This window comes from Mustela nivalis, assembly GCF_964662115.1.
Source record: "Mustela nivalis genome assembly, chromosome: 2".
Lineage (NCBI taxonomy): Eukaryota > Metazoa > Chordata > Mammalia > Carnivora > Mustelidae > Mustela > Mustela nivalis.
In genome coordinates this window covers 99,011,212-99,035,471 of record NC_139021.1, presented here as the reverse complement: position 1 = coordinate 99,035,471, position 24,260 = coordinate 99,011,212, and the positions used below count along the sequence as shown (strand labels likewise).

The 24,260-nt window shown below is 39.5% G+C and overlaps 1 protein-coding gene across 14 annotated transcripts in view; it reads left to right on the top strand.

Moving 5' to 3' along the window:
* The window catches only part of TOMM20 (translocase of outer mitochondrial membrane 20), a 77,064-nt gene that overhangs the window by 4,783 nt on the left and 48,021 nt on the right, over positions 1–24,260 (top strand). For 11 of the 14 annotated variants that reach the window (XR_014308836.1, XR_014308837.1, XR_014308838.1 and 8 more), the window contains exons 2-4: positions 1,405–1,451; positions 3,516–3,597; positions 7,798–7,940. Coding sequence is in view for 10 of the 14 variants with exons in the window: in XM_082720715.1 (XP_082576841.1) it covers positions 1,405–1,451; positions 3,516–3,597; positions 7,798–7,940 (272 nt within the window). In the remaining 4 variants the exon portion in view is untranslated. Of the gene's footprint in view, positions 1–1,404; positions 1,452–3,515; positions 3,598–7,797; positions 7,941–11,974; positions 12,472–23,218; positions 23,264–24,260 lie in introns of those variants that run through there. The other 3 variants (XM_082720714.1, XM_082720713.1, XM_082720721.1) reach the window with 3 other exon arrangements.

Sequence of the window (24,260 nt, the reverse complement as noted above, 5' to 3'; positions counted from 1 at the left end):
ACCTGTAGAACACTTAAAGGTTTTCAAAGGACATTTTTTGAAGCCTTTGTGTCTCACAGTGGTAAAGTTAAACGTGCCCTAAGGGAGTTTTAAGAGATTTATTTGCCAGAGTTCACCAAGATAATAAGTGTTAGAGCCTTAACCTTTCATAGCTATGCCACAGTCTCCATGTCACTGATACTTTTTAGTGACTAGGGAATAAACTTATTTTAGGTATTTAGCATATAGCACAGCTCCTTAGCGAAGTTGCTGGTAGTGCACTGTCTCAGTACCAGATGCTTACTGAGGAGGTGGTTCTTTACCAACTCAGATGGCACATGATAAGCCTGACACTGTTAAAAAATACTTTACATGCACAACAACTCTATGAAGCATGTACCTGTTTTTAGGTCAATTTTACATATGAGGAAAGCGAGGTACAGGTTACTGTAACTTGCCCACAGTCACTCTGACACTAAGAAGAGCTGACACTAACCAAGCTTATACAACCCTTGTGCTAACACCCTTTCATATAGAGTATATCATTAAGTAGCTATTTATTTTTTATTTTTTGAAAAAATTTTTAAAGATTTTATTTATTTGAGCGATAAACCCTCAGCCTGTAGGTGGGGGGGAGTAGAGGTGGAGGGAAAGGGGAAAGCAGACTGCACTGAGTGTAGAGCTGGGCACAGGCCATCCCGTGACCCTGAGATTGTGACCTGAGCCAAAACCCTAGAGTCAGAAGCTTAAACTGACAGAGCCATGCAGGTGCTCATATAGCAATTTAAAACATTGTTGGTGCCCTTTATTTTGGCTTAAGGGTTTTAAGATTTTAAACATCTCCTACTTCTGAGATACGTAGTGTTGCTTTTTCGAATAAAAAACAAGACCAAAAATTTAAACAGTTTAGAGAGTGTAGGCAGAGGGTTTTTTTCTTAACCAGCCAGCAGTAGTTAAGAATTTTGCAGTGTGTTTCTGAATACTGTCCTCCTACCCACTTTTTTTTCCCCCCTCATCTAGGAATGTCTAATAGCTTTCAACATTCAGTAAAGGTTGAATCTGTTATATTTCAATAATAAAGCTTTCTAACAGCAGTGGTTTAATCTTGGTTGTGTTTCAGGTCTTGTGTAGCTTTTGGGTGGGCGGGGCTTGCTCTGCTTGGGGCAGTTAATCACCTGTTAGAACTGTCTCCATCTTCAAAATTGCTGATCTTGGTGCACCAGAAGGAAGGAAAAAGCTCTTGCCCAGAAATATTATATTGTATGTAGCTCATTGACCAGAACGCTGACCTGATAAATCACAAGGAGACAAGACAACATCCCTTCTGGGATGTTTTATAAATAGAATGAATGACTGCTACAGCAGTTTGACTTCTTTGATACCCATTTTAATAGTGGTAAAATGACAATACTCCATTTCTTGCAGGAAGAAAGAAACAAAAGCTTGCCAAGGAGAGAGCCGGACTTTGCAAGGTAATCTTTTTTTTTTTAATACTGTATTTATAAATGTTATAGAAATAATGATTTTAAAATCCACTTCAAATGTCTTTTGAGAAAGCTAGTTGATACCAGACATTTTCTGTTTTAAAAAATAACTTGAGCTTTTTTTTTTTTGGTTGGTTAGTTTAGCTGTAGATTGGTCCATCATTATTTTCCCCTTATTGGCCCAAATAGAAGACAACTTATTACATGAGCAATATTTAAAGGGAAATAAGCTGCTAGTCTCCAGAAGACAATTCTACCAAACGGTTCAAGCTTTCTTAGCTGCTTCAAAACAATACAATAAAAAATTAATTTTCCTTCCTTCGGCTTCTTTTAAAAGAACCACCTGCTATTTATTTCAAAGGTTACATAGGATTGTTCATACCCACTGATCCATAATCCTACTATATGGCAGATTTTTTACCTTGATGTTACATGTACACATAGATAAAAATATTTTTTTTTCTTTTTATAGATCCTGTGTTCATGATTGTTTTTAATGACTACATAGGTTTCTCTGCTTGATAAAAAAAAATGTTCTGTGACATGTGTAAGTAAATGTTAATCATTACACATACAGCTTTTCTTTTTTTACTAAAATTAGTTCCATTGTCTGGATTCTCAGGACTTACAGGATCAGTAGTGGTTCTTTTTAAAGTAAGTTGAGGCAAAGAAAAATTAAATCAGAAAATGATACATGTTGTTATTTTGAAACAGTCATGTAATTAATAAACTACCTTTCCGAAGTATATGTTCTTAGTGTTTCAGTAGCCTTTTCTTTCTAAGGACATGGGAAGGTAAATACAGACATGCATCAGTTTGTATTTTTAGATCAGGAATAATAAAATTCTTGCCTGTGCTCTGGTAGTTGATGAAAGATGCCTTTACTTTCATAAGTTTAAATTTTTTGTCTGTGTTGGTAATAAGAGTGTATATAATACTAATCAGGAACCAAAAACTTCCATTAACAGAAGTCTAGGTTTTTAAATAGAATAGGATTTCTTAATAGTGTGTGTGTGTGTATATATACACACACACACACTATATCTACAAGATTTTATTTATTTATTCGTCAGAGAGAGAGTGAGTGCAGGCAGGCAGAGAGAAGCAGGCTCCCTGCCAAGCAAGGACCTTGCCCGATGCGGGACTCGATCCCAGGACCCCGGGATCATGACCTGAGCCAAAGGCAGCAGCTTAGCCCACTGAGCCACCTAGGTGTCCCTGTAGTAGGTTTATATTTTTTAATAAGTCATATAGCTGATGGCATTATATATTACCATAGTCTGGTAATATGTAACAAATTTCAAAACAAAAACAAGAAATGCCAACTATTTAAGTAAAGCTGCTTTGTAATAGCAAAAACATTAGAAGTAGCTCATGTGCAACAAACAGATCACGATTAAGCAGTCATATATTTCTCAGTGGAATATTCTGTTACCATTTAAAAATAGTCTTTTAGATGAATGTAAAATCTATACAAAATAATGTGGATCAGAAGAAAGTTGAAGAGCGCCTGGGTGGCTCAGTGGGTTAAGCCTCTACCTTCAGTTCAGGTCATGATCTCAGGGTCCTGGGATTGAGCCCCACATGGGGCTCTCTGCTCAGCAGGGAGCCTGCTTCTCCCTCTCCCTCTGCTGGCCTCTCTGACTACTTGTAATCTCTCTCTCTCTGTCAAATAAATAAACTCTTAAAAAAAAAGGATTATAGTTACATAAAAAGCTATAGAAATAGCAGTCAAAATAGTATAAATAGTAAAGTGCATATTTTATGATAGAGATAATTCTCCATTTTTTATATTAGGTTTGATGTACAGCTTTTGAGAACTGTTCTACTATCAGTTTGATCAATATGTATTTTTTTCTTATTCATTTAAATGTAGATAAATGTAGATTAAACTAATGCTTGTAAGTATTGAAGAGTAAATTTCTTTTTATCATTTTTTATTACGAGTTATTCGGTTTTGTTATCTTTTTTAGTGGCATGATTTTCTATGTATTTTTTATGTGGCCCAGCATAATTTTGGTATCAGTTATTAAATATTTTATTTCCAAACAGTTACCTGACCTTAAAGATGCTGAAGCTGTTCAGAAATTCTTCCTTGAAGAAATACAACTTGGGGAAGAGTTGCTAGCCCAAGGTAAGTCATTAATTTAGACTAGGAAATTGGAATTCTTTACAGTAAATATAAATTTATGGTGATAAGGGGCTTTTTTGGGTATGGTGTAGCAGCTTTTAAGAAAGTTATTAAATATTTCAAGATAAGTCATTTAGTAATGGGAAAATGATTTTATTTAAGACTGGCTCTAGAAAAATATTTCTTGTGGGTTGTCATTGTCCACAATATGTTTTGAGTTTTAGGTTTGTTTGATACATGATACAAAGAATATAAGTAATCTTTACGGATGAGGTTATTTTTTAGCAGTTTAGAGAATATAGTCATAACGTAATATGTAAATAGTAATTGAAGGAATGTGATAATAGGCATATACTTTCTCAACTTCTTCATCTAACCTTCAAGTCTTTTCCAATATTTATAAGAAGTCTCTGGCTAGTCCCAGAGAATGTTAATTTACCTGTCAAGGTCACACAGTGAGTTCATGGCCAGCCAGTGATCTGAATCTGATCTAGAGTTTAGGCTATGTGCTTTACATATTTAATGAAGGGTTAAGAGTTCTTTTCTATTTGTTTATTTATTTATTTTAAAAAGATATATATATTTTTAATATTTTATTTATTTATTTGACACAGAGAGATCACAAGTAGGCAGGGAGGAAAGCAGGCTCCCTGCTGAGCAGAGAGCCCCAATGTGGGGCTCGATCCCAGGACCCTGAGATCATGACCTGAGCTGAAGGCAGAGGCATAACCCACTGAGCCACCCAGGCACCCCTATTTATTTTTTCTTAATTTTTATTTTTTATTATTTTTTTTCAGAGTTTTTTTTTTTTTTTAGAAACATGACTATTATGAAGTTAAAATGATGAAATTGACAAATTTGAGAACTATAATTCAGTAGAGTCTTAAATGTATTTGAAAATTTTTTAGTGACAAATTAGCTTTTTTTTTTTTTATGATTTCTATTTATTTATTGAGACAGAATGTTACATGCAGGGAACTGGGGTTAGGGGAAGGGGCAGAGGGAGAGATAAAATCTTAAAGCAGGCTCCACACCCCAGTTCAGAGACATCAGGCTCCATCACAGGACCCTGAGACCACGACCTGAGCTAAAATCTAGAGTCTCATGTTTAACCAACTGTGCCACCCAGGTGCCTCCAAATTAGCTTTTATTTCAAAAGTAGTTTTGACGTATTTGCTAGCATTAATAAAAATGGTATGAGGCATCAAGTTTTTCTTAATGCTCATTGTTGTATCATAGATTTAGATAGTATGGAACTACATGGTGAAGGTTATTTGTGATTTTTTTTTTAATTTTTTTAAAATTTTTATTTTATTTTATTTTTTTTAAAGACTTTATTTATTCAACAGACAGAGATCACAAGTAGGCAGAGAGGCAGGCAGAGAGAAAGAGAGGAGGAAGCAGGCTTCCCGCTGAAGCATTCAGCCCCGCTGACGCGGGGCTCCATCCCAGCACCCTGAGATCACGACCTGAGCTGAAGGCAGAGGTTTTAACCCACTGAGCCACCCAGGCACCCCTTTTATTTGTTTTTATGGAAAAGATTAAAGGTTTGAGGTGGTAATGACACGTTAAACTTTTTGTCGTGTCTCCCCCTTCCCAGTAATTGCTTTGCTTTGCTTTTTTCTGTAGGAAATAATTATCTTATTTAGATGGCATATTAGGCTGATAATATATATAAATAAAAATGCAGGTGTGTTACTGGGAAATAATTTTGGCTTGTTTAACCTATTACAATAAGAAATCCATGAAATTTAATCAGGGGGTAATAGTAAAGCACTTATATCTTCATAGAGCTCTTTTGAGAGACTCTGTTACTATAGTATTTGAAAAGAAAAATCTGCATGTATAGGGATATCTAAGGTATAGGCTGTATTTCATTTCATGCAAACAGTCTCAAAATACTTTGTTCATGCTCCTTAAATAAAGAGGTCTATTTGATACTGTCACAATTTTCTATCTTCCAAAATAGAAACACTGTTTTATATAATAATTTATTTTTTAAATAAAAAGATTATTTATTTGACAGAGAGAGAGCAGACAGGGCAGTGGGAGAGGGAGAAGCAGACTCCATGCTGAGCAGGGAGCCCAGTGTGGAACTTGATCCCAGAACCCCGGGCAGATGCTTCTGCTGAGCCACCTAGCTGCCCCCTAGAATTGCTATATTAAATTATTTTACTCACAGTCAAACATATTAGAAAAAAGTACATTCGGGGCACTCGGGTGGCTCAGTGGGTTAAAGCCTCTGCCTTCAGCTCAGGTCATGATCTCAGGGTCCTGGGATCGAGGTCCATATTGGGCTCTCTGCTTGGCGGGGAGCCTGTTTCCTCCTCTCTCTCTGCCTGCCTCTCTATTTGTTATCTCTGTCAAATAAATAAAATCTTAAAAAAAAAAAAAGTAGAAAGAAAGAAAAAAGTACACTCATAATAACTTCTGTTTGGATTGTCTTGGAGATCTATGCATTGTGGCCATCTGTTGACTTGAGCTGTCAGTTCCAGATTGAGGACAGTAACTCATGGTGGCTGGGAAGAAGGCCAGGGAAGGACAGGCAGCAGTTACTCTTTTTCCCAAGTTCATGTTTCACACTGTAGCTTAGCACTGTCCAGAGGGTTACTTAACTCTGCCAAGTTGCCTTTCTTCTGGTGGAAACTACCAAATGAACCTGATGTTAAAGACTCAGGTGGTTAAAATTAGGGAAAAGGTCAACATAAAAGTAAAGGCATAGTGATTTAGGCAGTGAACCTCATTGCTTGGTGGTCTCCTCCATCTAAGGGTCTTCCATAAGCATAATTCTTCCATAAGCATAACCATAAGCATAATTAACTGAGGCAGATCTCATCTCAGGATGATGGTAACAGGCTCAAGTCTGCATGTGCAGAGAGGAAACTGAATTGAGTTGCTGTGGTGGTACATTAACTGCTTCCAGTGTATTTAGAAATATTAAGAGGTGTCTCAGGATCCTGTGTTCTACACACAACAGTCCAGTAGCAGCTCTGTTTCCATTTAATAATTGGAAATAATATCCCCAGACAACAGAGTTGTAATCCCCTGTATTGCCTGTAAATTCAGTGATATGAGGATTCAGTGGCCAAGTGGCATCTTAATTTCCAAGTCCGTGGAGCCATTGTATCCCCCAGTGCAAGTCCAAGCCCATGCAGAAGATCTAAGTCTTTTGTATTTTCCATTTTTAATGCTCTGTAGAGTTCTGCTTTTTTCAGTTTGAATACCTCAGTCCTTAGCTTTTCTCAAGGGAAATGTTGCAGCCGGCTGTTCCTCTGCTTCATGTGCCGTTCTGCAGTCCCTTACTTACTCACGTTCTTAGGGTCAGAAAACTGTTGACTGGTTTATCGTATAGGGCAAGGTGTTGGGGTGAGCATCTTCCACTGTGTCTGGATGCACCACCCTCTTAGTACCTTGATGTGTTCACCAACCCAGAAAGATGAAGAAATTATTTTTTGACATAATTAAAATTTGCTCAGTTTGTGTTTTATGTAATCATTTTTCTTTCAGAAGTAATATGTCCACTGTAGGATAAATTTACTTTTTTGAAATTCCATCTGATAACATTCAAAATAGTAAAAAGGATTAATCTAAAGTGAATTTGGGCCTCCTTTCCACCTCAGTCCCCAGTCTTCCAGCTCTTCTCAGAAGGGTAGTGTTCCACAGTTAGCAAGTTATTTATTTATTTATTTTTTTAAAAAAGATATTATTTATTTGAGGGAGAGAGAGCACTTGCTGTGAGCAGAAGCAGGGGGAGCGGCAGGCAGAGGGAGAAGCAGCCTCCCCAGTGAGCACAGACCTTATGTGGGACTTGATCCCGGGACCGAGATTGTGATCTGGGCTGAAGGCAGACACTTAATTGACTGAGCCACCCAAGTGTCCAAGTTAGCAATTTCTTATATAATTTTTCAGAAATACTCTTAAGTCTGTAAATGGTAATATATACCTGGACACTTCTGCACTTTAATTTCTCCCTTTTTGTATGTGTTTTGAAGACACTTTTATATCAGTACCTGTGATCAGATTCATTTTTGTTAATGCTTTCATAACACTCAGGTACATGAACTGTACATTATTTCCAAGTTTTTACTTGTGGGATGTTTTTGGTCAGTATCACTTGGAGATACAGTGGAGGATCTAGAGGTGAATTTTTGACAAAGGCAAAGGCTTTTCAGGTCACATGTTATTTTTATGTAACCCTTTCAGGGGAATATGAGAAAGGTGTAGACCATCTGACAAATGCAATTGCTGTGTGTGGACAGCCACAGCAGTTGCTGCAAGTGTTACAGCAGACTCTCCCACCACCAGTGTTCCAGATGCTTCTGACCAAGCTTCCAACAATTAGTCAGGTAAGGATTTGAAATGTTAGTAAAAGTGAGTAGAATCTGAGAAGTAAATTTTTTTTTAATTTTTTATTTTTTATAAACATATATTTTTATCCCCAGGGGTACAGATCTGTGAATCACCAGGTTTAGACACTTCACAGCACTCACCAAAGAACACACCCTCCCCAATGTCCATAATCCCACCCCCTTCTCCCAACCCTCAGTTTGTTTTGTGAGATTAAGAGTCACTTATGGTTTGTCTCCCTCCCAATTCCATCTTGTTTCATTGATTCTTCTTCTACCCACTTAAGGCCCCATGTTGCATCACCACTTCCTCATATCAGGGAGATCATATGATACTTGTTGAGAAGTAAATGTTTTAACGACATTAGCATTTAAAAATTAGTGAACATGATAAAAAAAATTTTTAAGATTTTTATTTATTTATTTATTTGTCAGAGAGAGAGAGAGTGCCCACAGGCAGAGTGGCAGGCAGAGACAGAGAGAGGAGCAGGCTCTCCGCTGAGAAAGGAGCCCGATGCGGGACTCGATCCCAGGACCCTGGCATCATGACCTGAGCCTAAGGCAGCTGCTTAACCCACTGAGCCACCCAGCCATCCCGAACATGATGAAATTTGAAACCCGTTCTTGGAATCAAAGTAGAATTGGAGATAGCGGTGCTTGAAATTTTTCTTCCCTAACAATATTGGAGTGAGCGATACTAAGATCTGGTCATTGTGTCCTATGTGTGCATTAGGAAGTACGTCGCATATTCTGAAATCTTAGGCCTTGGTATTCAGCAGAATTCGGGCCACTCTCAGCTACTTTCTGAAACTAGCTTTCTGTCGACTTTTGTGAGCCCATGAATTCAGTTATGTTGCCTGGCAGAGGGCATGGGGGCTGAGATGACATAGCCTATAATTAGATCTTAAAGGATTGTTGTATATCCTCTGACTTCACTTGTCTGAAAAGCCCCAGTGCCTCTGTTTTTGCCAAGATGGGCTTTGGGCTTGGAGCTATTTGACTGCTTTGGGCTTGGAGTTATTTGACTGCACTCTTATATATAAAAGATTATATATAATTAAGAATTGATTAAGATGCGTTCTGTTCATTTTTAGTTTTTATTTAAAAAAATCGAAATGAATTTATTTTTTGGAATAGTTTGTTTACTCGTGTGTGAATTTCCACAGTTGGTGTGATTTAAGATTGGTTAATTCCTCAAACTGATCTTTACTCAGTTTGAAAAGGGACTGGAAAGAAAACAAAGGCCCCAGAGATTTAAGGGAAAGGGTTGAAAAAACCAAAGATTTGGTCTTAACCCTTTTTATTTAGACTAATGTGGTTCCTAGTCTATCTAAATCAGAATCCTCTGTTTAATGTTACCTGCTCTTGGAAAGGCAACATAGCATAGTGCTTTTGGAAGATGAACCTGAGGGTGTGAGGTCTTTTGAAATGTGGATGAGTTCAGGATGAAACCTGAACTCCTCTTTATAAAAATGACCTCCTTTACTCAGTTAACTCATGTTATTTGGAAATATTTTCAAATGCTAATTTTGGAATTACTGTCCTATGATGACTGAGCATTTTCAGGCCAAAAGGGGAAATGTTTGGAGAATAGAATGACCAGTACTCTTAATTTATATGAAAGTGAAAAGATATCTTGAATTCTTTTTGGTTTTAGTTATATAATTGAGTAACATGTAAAACATATTATTCCTTCTTAGATTTTGAGATGGGACTGACAGTAGTGTGATCATTATTTTCTTTGATAACAGTGTTTAGAAATGTTAAATATTGAAATCTCAGAATGGGTAAACCTTAGCAAGTTTTGTATTCTTTGAATACAAAGGACATACTATTTTTTTCCCTCTTAAAATTTTTTTTTAATTGAAGTATTGACGACACACAATGTTACATTAGTTTCAGTCGTACAACTTACTGATTTGACAGGTCTGTACGTTATGGTCTGCTTGCCATAAATGTGACTGCTGTCTGTCTCACTATATAGCAGTATTATGTGATCTCTGATTGTATTTCCTGTGCTGTACTTTTAATCCTTATGTAACAGAAAGCCAGGACCTGTCACTCCCCTTCACTTAATTTTACTCCCACCCACTTCATTCCAGCAACCACCAGTTCATATTTAGAGATCTTTTTCTCCTTTGTTTGTTCATTTGTTGGTATTTTTTTTATTTATTTGTTTAAAATATTTTATTTATTTGACAGAGAGATCACAAGTAGGCAGAGAGGCAGGCGGAGAGAGAGAGAGGAGGGGGAAGCAGGCTCCCCGCAGAGCAGAGGGCCCAATTTGGGCCTTGATCCCAGGACCCTGAGATCATGAGCTGAGCTGAAGGCAGAGACTTTAACCCACTGAGCCACCTAGGCGCCCCATTTGTTGGTTTTTAGATTCCACATATAAGTGAAATCAGCTGGTATTTATCTTAGTGAAATAACACTTAGCATAATATCCTCTAGGTCCATCCGTGTTGCAGATAGCAAGATCTCATTTTTTTATGGCTGAATAATAGTCCACTGTATATGGTTACCACTTCTTTGTCCATTCATCCATTGATAGACACTAATGTTGCTTCCATATCTTGGCTCTTACAGATAATGCTGCAGTAAATCTAGAGGTGCATACATCATTCTGAATTAGTATTTTCATTTTCTTTTCTTTTTTTTTAAAGATTTCATTCATTTATCAGAGAGAGAGAGAGAGAGAGAACGCGTGCGCGCGCGCATGAGCTAGGAGGGAGGGGCAGAAGGAGTGGGGGAAGCAGACTTCATGTGAGAAGAGCACCTGATGTTGGACTCTGATCCCAGGATCCTGAGATAGAGACCTGAGTGGAAGGCAGTGGCTTAATAAGATGAGCCACCCCAGGCATCTCTCTTTTCTTTTCTTTCTTTTTTTTTTTTTAATTTTACTTGAGAGAGACCAAGTATGACTGGGTGGCAAAGGGAGAGGGAGAAGCAGGTTTCCTTCTGAGCAGGGAGCCCCGGGGAATCATGACCTCAGCCGAAGGCAGATGATTTAACTGAATGAGCCACCCATGCACCCTCTGTTTTCATTTTCCTTGGGTAAATAACCAGCAGTGGAATTACTGGGTCATACAGTATTCCCATTTTTTAATGTTTTGAGGAACCTTCCAGCTGATTTCCACAGTGGCTGTACCAGTTTACAGTCCCACCAGCAGTGCAGGAGAGTTCCTTTTTCTCCACATCCTTGCCAACATCTGTTACTTCTTGTCTTCCTGATTTGGGGCATTCTGACACTGTGTGAGGCGATATCTCATTGAGGTTTTGTATTTGCATTTCCTTGATGATTAATGGTGTTGAGCATCCTTGCATCTGTCTGTTGGGAAAATGTATGTTTAGGTCCTCTGCCCATTTTTAATTGGATTATTAGGGTTTTTTTCCCCCTCCTGTTGAGTTGTATGAGTTCTTATATTTTGGATTTCTTTTTTAAAAGAGTTTATTTATTTGACGGACAGAGATCATAAATAGGCAGAGGGGCAGGCGCCCTGCTGAGCAGAGAGCCCAATGCGGGGCTCGATCCCCGGACCCTGAGATCATGACCTGAGCTGAAGACAGAGGGCTTAACCCACTGAGCCACCCAGGCGTCCCTATATTTTGGATATTAACCCCTCATTAGATATATCATGTACAGATGTCTTCTAGCTCAGTAGATTGCCTTATCATCTTTTTGGTTTACTTTGTCACATAAAAGCTTATTACTTTGATGTAGTTCCAGTAGTTTATTTTTGCTTTTGTTTCCCTTGCCTGAGGAGACACACCTAGAAAATGTTGTTAAGGCCATTGTCCAAGAAGATTACTGCTTAGGAGTTTATGGTATCAGGTCTCACATTTAGATCTTAAATCCAGTTTGAGTTTATTTTCGTGCATGATGTAAGGAAGTGGTCCCGTTTCATTCTTTTCCATGTGGCTGTACTGTTTCCCCAACATCATTTATTGAAGAGACTGTCTTTTTCCATTAGATATTCTTGCCTTCTACAAAGGACTTCTAAAAATTAAAAAAAAATTTTTTTTTTCTCTTTCAGAGAATTGTAAGTGCTCAGAGCTTGGCTGAAGATGATGTGGAATGAGAACATGTCAACATAATCTCAATTAAAAATATTTTTAAAATCTTAAGTTGGAAGATGAGCAGCTCTGGGGGAAAAAGGGCAAATAGGCTTGTTACGGACTGTCCTACACTGAAATCTACCAAAGTTAATTTTTACTTTGTGTAGATCCATTCATCTGTTTTATTTATTTTTCCCAGTGAAAAGTGTATTTTGATAGAAAGCTTTTCATTATATAAATACACTGAGTTACCAAAATATCATGGATTTTATTCCTAAAACGTGCAATTAAAGTGTACATATAACATCACATTACTTAGGTTAAAAATACTCAGTGCTTAGTTTTGAAAGATAGGCCGAAAAAGTATAGGAGAAAGCTGAAGAATGCACGTTTTTTTTAAGCTCGTACATTTGCTCTACATTAAAGAATTGGATGGAGTCTATCAAAACTGAGCATTAAAATCTTTGAGAGATTATTTTTTTCCTTTTAATCTCTAAATATGATGTGAGAAGTGCTGCTGTGCTGTATTAATTCACCTCCTCCCCGTGTATTTGTCATTTTAATTGGTGGGCTTAATGTGTTCTGGATATTTATCGTATTTTAGATGTATGTAGTAAATAGCACCGGGAATTAAATCTATGTACATCCTTTATCTAGCCATGTGAGCCTCTCTAATTACTGTCTACCCTCTTTCCTCACTTAAAAAATGAGGGAATTGGTCTGCTAATTCAGAGAAGTGTCCCTTTCAGCTTTTAATTCATTTGTTTCTGTTAAGCATCTTTAAAACCACCTTCTTCTGAGGGATATATTTGTTTGGACAACCAGGCCTTGCATTTTTTATACTCTGAAGTTTGCATGCTTGCCTGACTTAGTATTTCTGAACTGATTCTCCCACTCCCACCCCTTTTTTTAAAGATCTAACTTGTGTTGGTTTTCACTGAAATCATGCGGTTCTGTCATTACTCTTGTAAATCTGAAACTTAATCTTTAGGGTAACTGGGATGATAAAGTTGTAAAATGTTTGTTCCCCTTTGCTTTTATCTTCAGTGTATCTCCTTAATCCTCTTTCAATCTCATTCATTTATCTTGTTATGATGAGAATAAGGTATAACCTTATGGCTGAAGATTTGGAAAGAATGACGGTGTTCTTGAAATAGTGACATGTTATCTGCAGTCACAGGTTGAACAATTAGGTCTGAGAATAAAGATCCTTGGTACTTACTTGTCATCTGTTGAACTGAGTAACAATTCCTCCCTGTACATACACTTTGCCTTTATTCTATCTCAAAATCTGGAGCGATCCTGCAGACTTTTCCTATGTACTTAAGTCTTTTACTTAATTTGTTTACAAATTTTCCTTAACCTTAGCATTGGGTTTTTGTTGTGATTGGGGTATAGAGGAAAGAGTTTGAAGTATAGTTCTAAGTTTTTGCTTCTGGACAGCTTGCATAGCCTTTGGCAGGTCATATTACATCTCTGAACTTATCCCGAGTATGCTCATCTAGAAAATTAGAGCATTAAAGTATGTAACGCAGACATTTAAGGATTCTTCCTTGTGTACCTTCCAAGTTTGTGTTCCTGTACCCTTAAACAGTATGGTTTTTAATTTTTTTTTTGAATTTTTAAAAAATTTTTTGATGGCATCCTGCCTACTCTTATCTGGGAAAAGGGATGTGAGCAGTGCAAACATGCTGATAAGTCATTTTCACTCATAGATCCCAAATCCAAAGCAGTGTCGTGGTCATTGGTCACATAGCTGGGAAACAGTCTTCATCTTGTACTCCCCTCAGCCAGATGAGAGTCTTCAGATCAGAGGCATTCAGTGTATAGGTCAGAGTGAGAACATAGGGGGCAAAAAGAGCAAGGGGCAGACCCCTGGCAAGGCAGGAACGGACCTAGAGAAGCCCAAGGACAAGCTGGAGGAATGAGCAGTCCACTTAGATTTGGGAGAGGATTTGACAGGGGCTGTATGCCCTTGAGAATTGTAGTGTAGTTTAAGCTGGGTAGCACTGGCTTTTCTGAAAGATAATCAGCTTCGATCCTAATGCCTGTTGAATAGGTTACGCTGTCTGCCCAAAGGAGCTGATTATGCAGTCATTTTCTTATTTAAATGACAACTTTTGTGCTTTGAAATTAGTTGCCACTTCTGAAAGGTAATAGTTTGGTTAAAAAAAAAAGTCCAAACAAGGTTTTCTCCCAGGCCTGTAATACAGAACACGGTTTCCTGTCTCAAGTTTTACAGGGTGATGGAACCAGGCAGTAGGGATGATGTTGGGCAAATGGTGCTCAACCCAAGGTTTAATTAGAGTGACGACCACCTGAATGTGCACGTTGCACATGCGCCACCTGTGTGCAGCTTCCAGGGACTTGAAAGTCTTTGGGAATGGAAATATGTATTAGTGCATGGTTCGTGTGCTTCCCTGGGAAGGAGCTATCTGGTTCCACAGTTTGTACATAAGGTGAAAGTGCACTGAAAACGGTCCTACCTGGCTGTGTCCGTGCTGTCCTGTTCTTAGATAACTAGAATTTACATTCACATTGAATTTATGTAAAGTACATAAAAACCTAGTACAGCAGGCTTAGTAGGCAGTCAGCGGATGTTTGAGTCCTCTTATCCCTTAATATGGTTGATAGTTTTTACCATCTTTCTGCTTGCTTTTCTGACCTTGTTGAACGAACTTACGGACCAGAGTATTTTTTTTTTTTAAGATTTTATTTATTTTACAGAGAGAGATCACAAGTAGACAGGCAGGCAGAGAGAGAGAGAGGGAAGCAGGCTCCCTGCTGAGCAGAGAGCCCGATACGGGACTCGATCCCAGGACCCTGAGATCATGACCTGAGCTGAAGGCAGTGGCTTAACCCACTGAGCCACCCAGGCGCCCTATGGACCAGAGTATTCATGAAATATTATAGGAAAGATTTTGAGGAAATTAGTATATCATGCAAATGTTACACAAAATTTTCTTTCTTGTAACATAAAAATAAACAGTTTTATTGCTTGTGCCTCAACTGTTTAAATATTAAAGGACTTGGAGAAAATTTTTGTTAAGTCTATATTTACAAAAGTGAATTCTCAATTTGATTCCTGGCGGTGGCACCTGTTTTTCAGTTCATATCCCTCGGAGAATATTGGCATTTGTGCAGCTTCTCCCAGGACAGTGCACATGTGCTCTTGACATGGGATTGACAGATCACAGGTGAAGAGCCCGTGCTTTCCTGTCAGTAGGTGAGGACTCTTCATAGTAGTGGGTTCCCAACCTAAGCAGGTTCCTAGAAGGAGTTAAAACATCGCTGGGCAGTAGGTCTGAGGCAGGAGCATATTATCAGTATTTCTTTTTTTTTTTTTTAAATCAAAATGGATATATATATCTATATACACACACACATACATACATATATATAAAATACATTTTTTTAAGATTTTATTTATTTGACAGCGAGAGGGAACACAAGCAGGGGGAGAGGGAGAAGTAGGCTTCCCGCTGAGCAGGGAGCCCAGCGAGAAGCTGGATATCTGAGCCAAAGGCAGATGCTTAAAAACCGAGCCACCCGGGTGCCCCTCAAAATATATTTTTTAAAAGGTTAATTTATTTTTGGAGAAAGCGTGTAAGCAGGGGGAGGGGGCACAGGCAGGGAATCTCAAGCAGACTCCAGGACCAATGGGCTGTATCTGACAACCCTGAGATGGTGACCTGAGCCAAAATCAAGAGTCAGATGCTTAGCCAAGTAAGCCACCCAGGTGCTCCCAAGATACTTTTGTTTTTAAGTGAACTCTTCAAAGGTGGTATAAAAACAGGAAATTGTTATAGGATAGCAGCCATGTTAATGTCACAGGTGGTGTACTTTAGCACTGTACTCTTAAAAAATGAGATGTGTAGTGGCACCTACACAGATGGTTAAGTGTGTGTTTTTGGCTCAGGTCATGATCTCTAGGTCCTGGGATTGAGACCCGTGTCAGGCTCCCAGCTCAGAAAGGAACATGCTTCTCCCTCTCCCTCTGCCCCTCCGCTTGTGCTCTCTCTCTCAAATGAATAAATAAAGTATTTTTAAAAAATGAGATGTGTGGGGTGCCTGGGTGGCTCAGTGGGTTAAAGCCTCTGCCTTCAGCTCAGGTTATGATCCCAGGGTCCTGGGATAGAGCCCTGCATTGGGATCTCTGCTCAGTAGGGAGCCTGCTTCTCCTTTCTCTCTGCCTGTTTCTCCGCCTATTTGTAATCTCTGTCAAATAAATAAATAAAATCTTTAAAATAAATAAATAAAAGTAAAAATGAGATGTGTAAGTAGAATATGATTAAGAACACCTAGTATCACTCATGCTAATGATCTGAAGCATAAAGACCATCAGTTCCCAGAATTCATGTTCAAGATAGGCCAGTCCATTTAAATGTGTTTTAATACTTTTTCTGTAAACAGCCTGTCAACTGGACGTATCAGTTAAGTAGAAATTACATTCCCTAAGCATTTTAGTTGTGAGTTTTAAAATTTTTATTTCATATTTGTGTCTTTGGACGAATAGAATAGGTTTTTCTCCTTTTTTAGATACAGGGTGTCCAGGACATTTTTATATATGTAATTTTTTCCTTTTAACAGCTGCATTCAGCTGTGTTCTGGAAACAGTCCAGGAGATTGCAGAGGTGCTAAATCCTTTCTTAATTTCCACAGGCATTGATAGAGCAATTGAATACATTGCAGTCATGGGGTACAGAACCGAGGGGTGGGGGGAGGAGAACTGGTTGAAGAGAGCCTGTGGTTAAGCTGGACCTTGACCTGACAAAGATGAACCCGGTGTCCAGCGGGGCCTCTGTGTGTAATGTGCCCGCATGGGAACTGCTCATTCAGGGAGAACAACCAGATCCCACTGGAACTTCACTGAGATCTTAAAATTCCCAAGGCCCTGCCTTTTCCCTTGTTGCCTGAGGAAGTAGATAGACTGAACTGAGCGCCCTTTTTAGTCTGTACCTCTGTAGAGTGGGTAAATTTTGGAAGTTCTAAAACCAGCACCTGTTTCCCTTAACCCAGAACAGCACATGAGAGGAATCCCTGGACAGGTTAGACAGCTTCCTTGGTGACCTCCGGACAGTGTTCCATTGTGCCTGCTCCTGCTCACCCTACTCAGCATTTGAAGAGGACAACTTTGTGGTTTAGAGACTATTTTATAAACTGGTTACATCAATATACCGCTTTTATAGAGCCCTATGGTAATTTTCAAAAGCTTCCGCTCTAGTTAGGACTCCGCTAGCAAGACCCAGCTTGGATTAGCATTAGTGGCATTTGTTAGCTCCTCAGGAAAAGGAGCTTTCGCCTCTTACCTTAGAGTGAGCACCCCATACCAGGCCATAGGCCATTGCTCTCCACCTCTGCATCTCATTGTGCTTTTTTTTTTTTTTTTTTGAGATTTTATTTATTTGACAGAGCTCACAAGTAGGCAGAGAGAGAGAGAGAGGAGGAAGCAGGCTCCCCGCTGAGCAGAGAGCCCGATGTGGGGCTCGATCCCAGGACCCTAGGACCATGACCCAAGCCAGAAGCAGAGGCTTTAACCCACTGAGTCACCCAGGGGCCCCTCATTGTGCTTTTTGATGTTCGCTAACACACCTATTGGATGACACAAACCTTTCCTGGGCTTTAGAATGGATTCAGTTCACTCCTTACAATCTCCCCTTCCACAGCTTAAGAGACCTGCCAAGTGTTGCTTGGGAAATCGAAGTTTCAGGATTTCCTCCCCATCTTTATTGAAGGGTGATTTATAAATTCAAGTTGTGTGCATTTAAGATATATGATGCTATGTTTCGGTGTATGTGGATATGAAGTACACACTACCATTAGGCTAAAAATTAACATCTCTCACCTCACCTAATTCGGTACTGTGGTCCCCATGCTGTACATCAGATGTCCAGAACTCCCTCGTAACCGAACATCTGTATCCTTAGTTAGCATCTCCCCACTTACCCTACCCCCTATCCCTGGCAACCACCATTCTCTTTCCATTGAGTTTGATTCGTTTAGATTCCATCTATAAGCGAGATAACAGTATCTGTCTTTTTGTTTCTGGCTTTTTTGACTTAGCATAATGATATCCTCTAGGTCCATCGATGCCCGAAGTGGCAGAATTTCCTTTTTTAAGGCTGGATTTCCATTTTATCCATGGACAGACATTTAACTTCTCCTGTCTTGTGAACAATGTCATGAACTTGAGCAGATCCCGTGCTCGTTGAGATCCTGACTTCACTTCTGCCTGATACATACCCAGAAGTGGGATCGTTGGATCAGCTGGTAGTTCTCTTTTTTCAATTTTTGAGACCTTTCCATACTGTTTTCCAGAGTGGCTACACCACTTTACAGTGGGCTCCCTTTCTCCATGTCCTCTCCAGCACCTCCCTTTTGACTTTGGTCTGTTCGGTCAGGGTGAGGTGATACTGTTGTTTAGTGTATGTGCTGCCAAGGCAAGCGTGATCCACATTTCCTGGAGGATTAGTGATGTTGAGCGCTTGCTGGCCATTTGTATGTCCTCGGAAGAAAATGTCTATTTGGGTCCTTTGCCCATTTTAAGATTAGATGATTATGATGACTTTTGCTATTGAGTTGTAGGCATTCCTCATATTTTTTTCATGTTACCCCTTATCAGATATTCTCAAGTATTTTCTTTCATTGTATTGGTTGTCTTTTCACTTTGTTGATGATTTCTTTTTAGTTCAATGTGGTCCCCTCTGTTTATGATTTCACTATAAACATGAAAATATTTAATACCTTGGCTTTCAGAATTCTGAATTTCACCTTCACAGTTTTCCATACAACATTCTGAAACCAGAATTCTTTCTCAAGTTTCAGTTTTGTAAATTTCTTTTTTGCTGTTTTACTTTTTTAATGGAAGCATAATTGACATACAGCATTATTAGTTTCAGATATATAACATGATGATTCAGTAATTCTACACATTGTGCAATGCTCACTATTGCAAGTGTAGTTACCATACAACATTATTACAGTATTGCTTGTGTTCCCTCTGCTATACTTTTGATCCCCCTGACTTACTTTATAATTGGAAGTTTGTACCTCTTAATCCCCTTCCCCTGTTTCACCCATCCTGTCACCCACCTCCCCTCTGGCCACCACCTGTTTGTTCTCTGTATTGATGAGTCTGTTTCTGTTTTTCATTTGTTCATTTGGTTTTTTAGATTCCATATAAAAGTGAAATCATCGTATTTGTCTTTCTCTGTACAACTTATTTCACGTAGCGTGATATCCTCTAGGTCCATCTCTGTGGTCACATATGGCAAGATCTCATTCGTTTTATGTCTAAGATTCTGTTGTGTGTGTATATACTACTTTTCATCCATTCATCTATGGATGTACACTTACTTTGCCTCTGTATCTTGGCTATTGTAAATAATACTGCAGTGGACCAGAGAAATGCATACGTCTTCCTCAATTAGTGATTTCATTTTCTTTGGGTAAATACTCAACAGTGAAATTATTGGGTCTTATGGTAGTACTATTTATAACATTCTGAGGAACCTTCACACTGTTTTCTGCGGTGGCTGCACCAATTTTCACTCCCACGAACAGTGCAAGAGTGTTCCCTTTTCCCCACATCCTTGCCAACACTTGTTACTTCTTGCTTTACTGATTTTAGCCATTCTCACAGGTGTGAGATGATCTCTCATTGTGGTTTTGAGGAGTTGAAAGCCCAAAACAGTATTGAAATGATGTCTTACTGGTTTTAAAAAATGAGAGTTTTTTTTGTTTTCTGCTTTATAATTTTGCATGGTCTAACATAATATTTTTGCCTCCTCCCAAATTACTCAAATATAATGCTTCAGGGGACCATGCCATGATTTCCGAAGCTGCTGTCACAGACAGGACCAGGTAACAGGGCCAGAGTGTTGGAAAGGCTAGATTGAGAGGGCTGGGATGAACCTGGGCTAGAGCGGTCTAGTGGCTGGGGCTGGGAGCTGCGGCTCCTGGCAGGGAGTGGAACCTCCGCTAGAACTTGCTCCTCTCCTAAATTCTGTTTCATTTAGAATTGCTCTCTAATTTTTCCATTCTTCCTGGGTGATTTCATGTTGTCTGGCTTCAGCGGCACCTGGCCTTGATGTTGTCCCCCCAGACCCCCACCCCAGGCCCAGGTGGATATGGGTTCCTGCTTGCTCAGTGTCACATGGATGTCTACAGGCACCTCACATGACATGCACAGAATTGATTTTTTCCCCTTAAACATGCACCTTCTGTGCCGCCCTCCACTTGGCTGTTACACTCACCACATTCCATCGATGACCAAACCTTGCCCCTCCTATTCTTACTAGGGGTCTGATCCATTCCGTTTCTCTCTGGCCTCACTGCCCGTCTCTTAGGACCTTTGCCTCCAGTTGCTCTGTGGCCTCCTGTGCTCTGATCTGATCTGCTGCCTCAGGAATTGCTCTGAGGCTTGTCCCTCCCTTGTATGGCATCCACGGCCCCTATAATCAGATGTGGCTTATTCTCCAACTTCATTGTAAAATAAAGTTGGAGAATAAAGTTGGAGTTTATTCCTCAGATTTCCTCCTCCCTCTTCAAACAGAAGCACACAGGCTTAGATCCTATGGAGCAAACTTCCCCCATAGGCCCTTACCTCTCTAGCTATGATTTTGTTGTCTCACATTATGTGCCCTGTGCTGTGAGCCAGGCACTATGCTTACTGCCAAGGATCTCTGGATAGACAAAATGGGCCATTCCCTCACTGATTTTTACCTTTAGGTTGAAAGATCATCAGAGAAGCCTTACCCGTGGCAGGGTTAGACACCCCCTGTTGGGAGAGTCTGTAGAACCCTGGCATTTCTCATTAAGATCTACTGTAATTTTTTTAGTAATGTGCCCCGTTTTTCCACTAGGCCATCCCCAAATACACATGTCTTACTGATGATTGGGTTTCCCAGCATAAAGCATAGTTAAATACTTAGGAAATACTTAATGAGTGGAAATCCACATGAGCAGAAGTTGACCAGGAATCTTTAACAGTGAAATGAATATGAAATACTTTTTTGACATGACACATGAAAGGTAAATGGAAGGAAAAAAGCATATGGTTGTGAAGAGTGAAAAGCTGCTAATTACTGATGTAGGAAAAGACATTAGGGTTTGAAGCTGATGGCCAAGAAAGAATAAAGAAAGGTCTTTGGTGCAAAACATGGTTTTATTAAAGCACGGAGATTGGACCTGTGGGCAGAAAGCTGCACTGGAGTTGGCAGGAGTGGCCTGTTATGTACTTTCAATTTGAGAGGGGGTTAGGGAGAGCTTAAATATCTCAGGGATTTTGGTAGCAAGGTTTCCAGGACCTTGAGGGTTCTAGCTATTTTTGGGAAAAGGTCATTTATTACCATCTAATGAAACCTGAGTCATGAGACCCTTCAGATGTTGATTGGTAGGTCATATCCTTGGGGGATGATTGCCAACGGGTATCTTGGGGGGTTACAGATAAAGGAAGTTTCCAAAAGGATTTTTATATGTTAAAGTAGATTTACAGGATCCTGGGGCTCAGGCTAAGATTGCCTTTTACGCTTAGCAAAGTGTTAACTTTGGGGTAGTGGAGTCCTTAGAGGAATGTCGCTCTGCCTGTTTCAAGGACTGGTTAATGGGTTGTAGCTTGTAAGGAAATTTAATAATTTTTCTTCTGCCTTTGTTTCCCACATCAGTTACAGCACTGGATTATTAGACACATACAAAGCTTGAGATTAGAAGGGCACAAATCTAGTCTTCCTCGTAGATCTTGACAGCCTTGTAGCTGAACAAATGTCAAACATTTATTAAAAAGTGAACCTGCCAGCCATTGAATTTACATTTATGAGGATTTTAAAAATGTCATTCTAAACTATTTATCCTTTTCTTGAAAGCTTGTCAAGTACGGGGCTGAATCATGTGTAGTCCTCTTTCAAGGCTTCTGCGGACCAGTGTATACTGTCTTTTCCCAATCCTTTTGAAGGGACCAGCTTGTTTTGTTTTGTACCTTCCCCTTGGGCAAGGGGAACTTAAAACAGTAGTCCAGAGTCACACCTCATACAGAATTTTGAAGACTTTGAAATTTAATCTGTTTTCACAGGTGACTAATTTTTTAAAAAATTTTAATTTTTGAAGATTTTACTTTCTTATTTGACACACAGACAGAGACCGTGAGAGAGGGAATATAAGCAGGGGGTGTGGGAGAGGGAAAGCAGGCTCCCCCACTGAGCAGGGAGCCTGATGCGGGGCTTAATCCCAGGACCCTGGGATCATGACCTGAGCTGAAGGCAGATGCTTAACTGACTGAGCCACCCAGGTGCCCCAGGTAACTCATTTTAAAACTCACCTTTATATTCAGAACAAGATGCTAGCTAAAATACTCATGCTCCAACTCAATTTTTGATGACAGAAAGGCCTTTCCAAGTTTTCTTTGACTTCCCAGGTATCCGACATTGAGCAAGCTCAATATAAATAATATTACTAGTCTTAGGATGTCAAGGTGACTGTCGCTCATTAAGATACTGTGGTTTGAATTCTGGTCTGCTGCATACTGAATGACTTAGGGTAATCCAGTTACTTCGGTACCTCATTATTTAGAAATACCTTGTTAGCTTTTTTTTTTTTTACTCTTCATCAGTAAAACGGAGAAACGGTGAAATGATGTATTGTGGTCATTTGCTTATTCGTTATCTTCCCTTCTAGACCATGAGTTTTTGATGCCGGAGCTAGATCTTCCTTTTCTTTGGATCTTGAATATTGTCGTGGCATGTCAGTAGGCAGGTAGTAAATATTTATTGAGCAGAAATCAGGAAGGATGGACAGTCTTGTTCATTTGATCTGAATTAAAATATACTGGTACTTGACAAAGTACTAGAAATGATTTTCCTTTCCGGGCTAGGGCTTAACACAGATTCTTTAAATTAGAAGGGAATAGAAGTTTCTGGATGGGGTGAAAAGTCAGCCAAAATGTTTCTGCTCCTTTGATTTTTTTTCTTTTTTAAGATTTTTATTTATTTTTGTGAGAGCGTACGCACACACACAAAACAGGGGAGGCAGGGAAAGGGGCAGAGGGAGAAGCAGACTCCCCACTGAGCAAGGAGCCCGAAGCTGGTCTTGATTCCAGCATCTTGGGATTGTGGCCTGAGCTGAAGGCTGACGGTTAACCGACTGAGCCACCCAGGTGCCCCAGTTCCTTTGATTTCTGTGAAAGACAATACCATGCAGCATTCAGATATTTCTGTTAATGCTTTCAGGTGTCTGCTAAACTTGAGATTTCTTCCTAAATGCTGCTGGATGCAGAGTCCTTGATTTTGAGAGTAACACAAGGATACCAGACTTCCACGGAGTGGAGGAGGTGGAAAGGGAGAGGTCTTCTGACTCTTAATTTTCATGTGAATAAATTGTCACTCCATAGGCTTTTTTATTTTATTTGGGCCTATGAAGGAGTATATTTCTGTTGATTCTCTAATGGGAACAAAATGGTCAGCCAGCATTCTTTCAAAATAAAGAGGGACTTTGAAAAGGGAATTTGCAGAATTTAGATATTCTTCCTTTTGCCAAGTGTAATAGCTTCTACGAAAGAGCAGATCTTGCTATACTTGCTTAAGAAAAATAGTATTAATTCCACTTAATCTTCTGAGAAAATTGAAAAATCCTTCCACATGAAGCCTCTAGGTGATGGCATTGTTAGTGATCAAGAAAGAATTGTTGAGACATTTTTGGTGCAAAAATGTGTTTTTATTCAAGCACGGGACAGACTGGGAGGAGGAGCAGCACTGCGATTGAGAGGAGTGACTGATAAAAAATACACTTTCAAGTTAGCAGGGAGGGGTGGGGATAAAGGAAGTTGCCAAAAGGATTTTCCTGTGGTAAAGAAGACTTACAGCACCATCCTGGAGGGCTGCTGTTTGCAAGCCAACCTTGCTTTTTGCCATAGCGGTGCATTAACATTAACTCCTTGGTGAACTCCTTGAGGGTTGTCCTGCTTAGCCTGTCCCAAGTATTTGTCAATGGAAGTATATGTCAATGGGCTGCATGTTGTAAGGAAATTTAATTTTATCTACGTTTCTTTTGCCTTTGTTCTCTTCATCAGTGGCAAGTGGGGAGGTTAGAAAACACATTTATCTCAACGCCCAGGAAGGTCCTCAGTCACCTCCACAGACTCCTTATCTGGGAGGCACCTGTAGGCCTTGGACCACCAGGTAGATAGCACCGCTGCCTTCAGGATTGTGGAGTGTCCTCACATCTCTGCATCTCACGTTCATCCCACCTGGTGAGAGAGGTTCTGGAATGTCC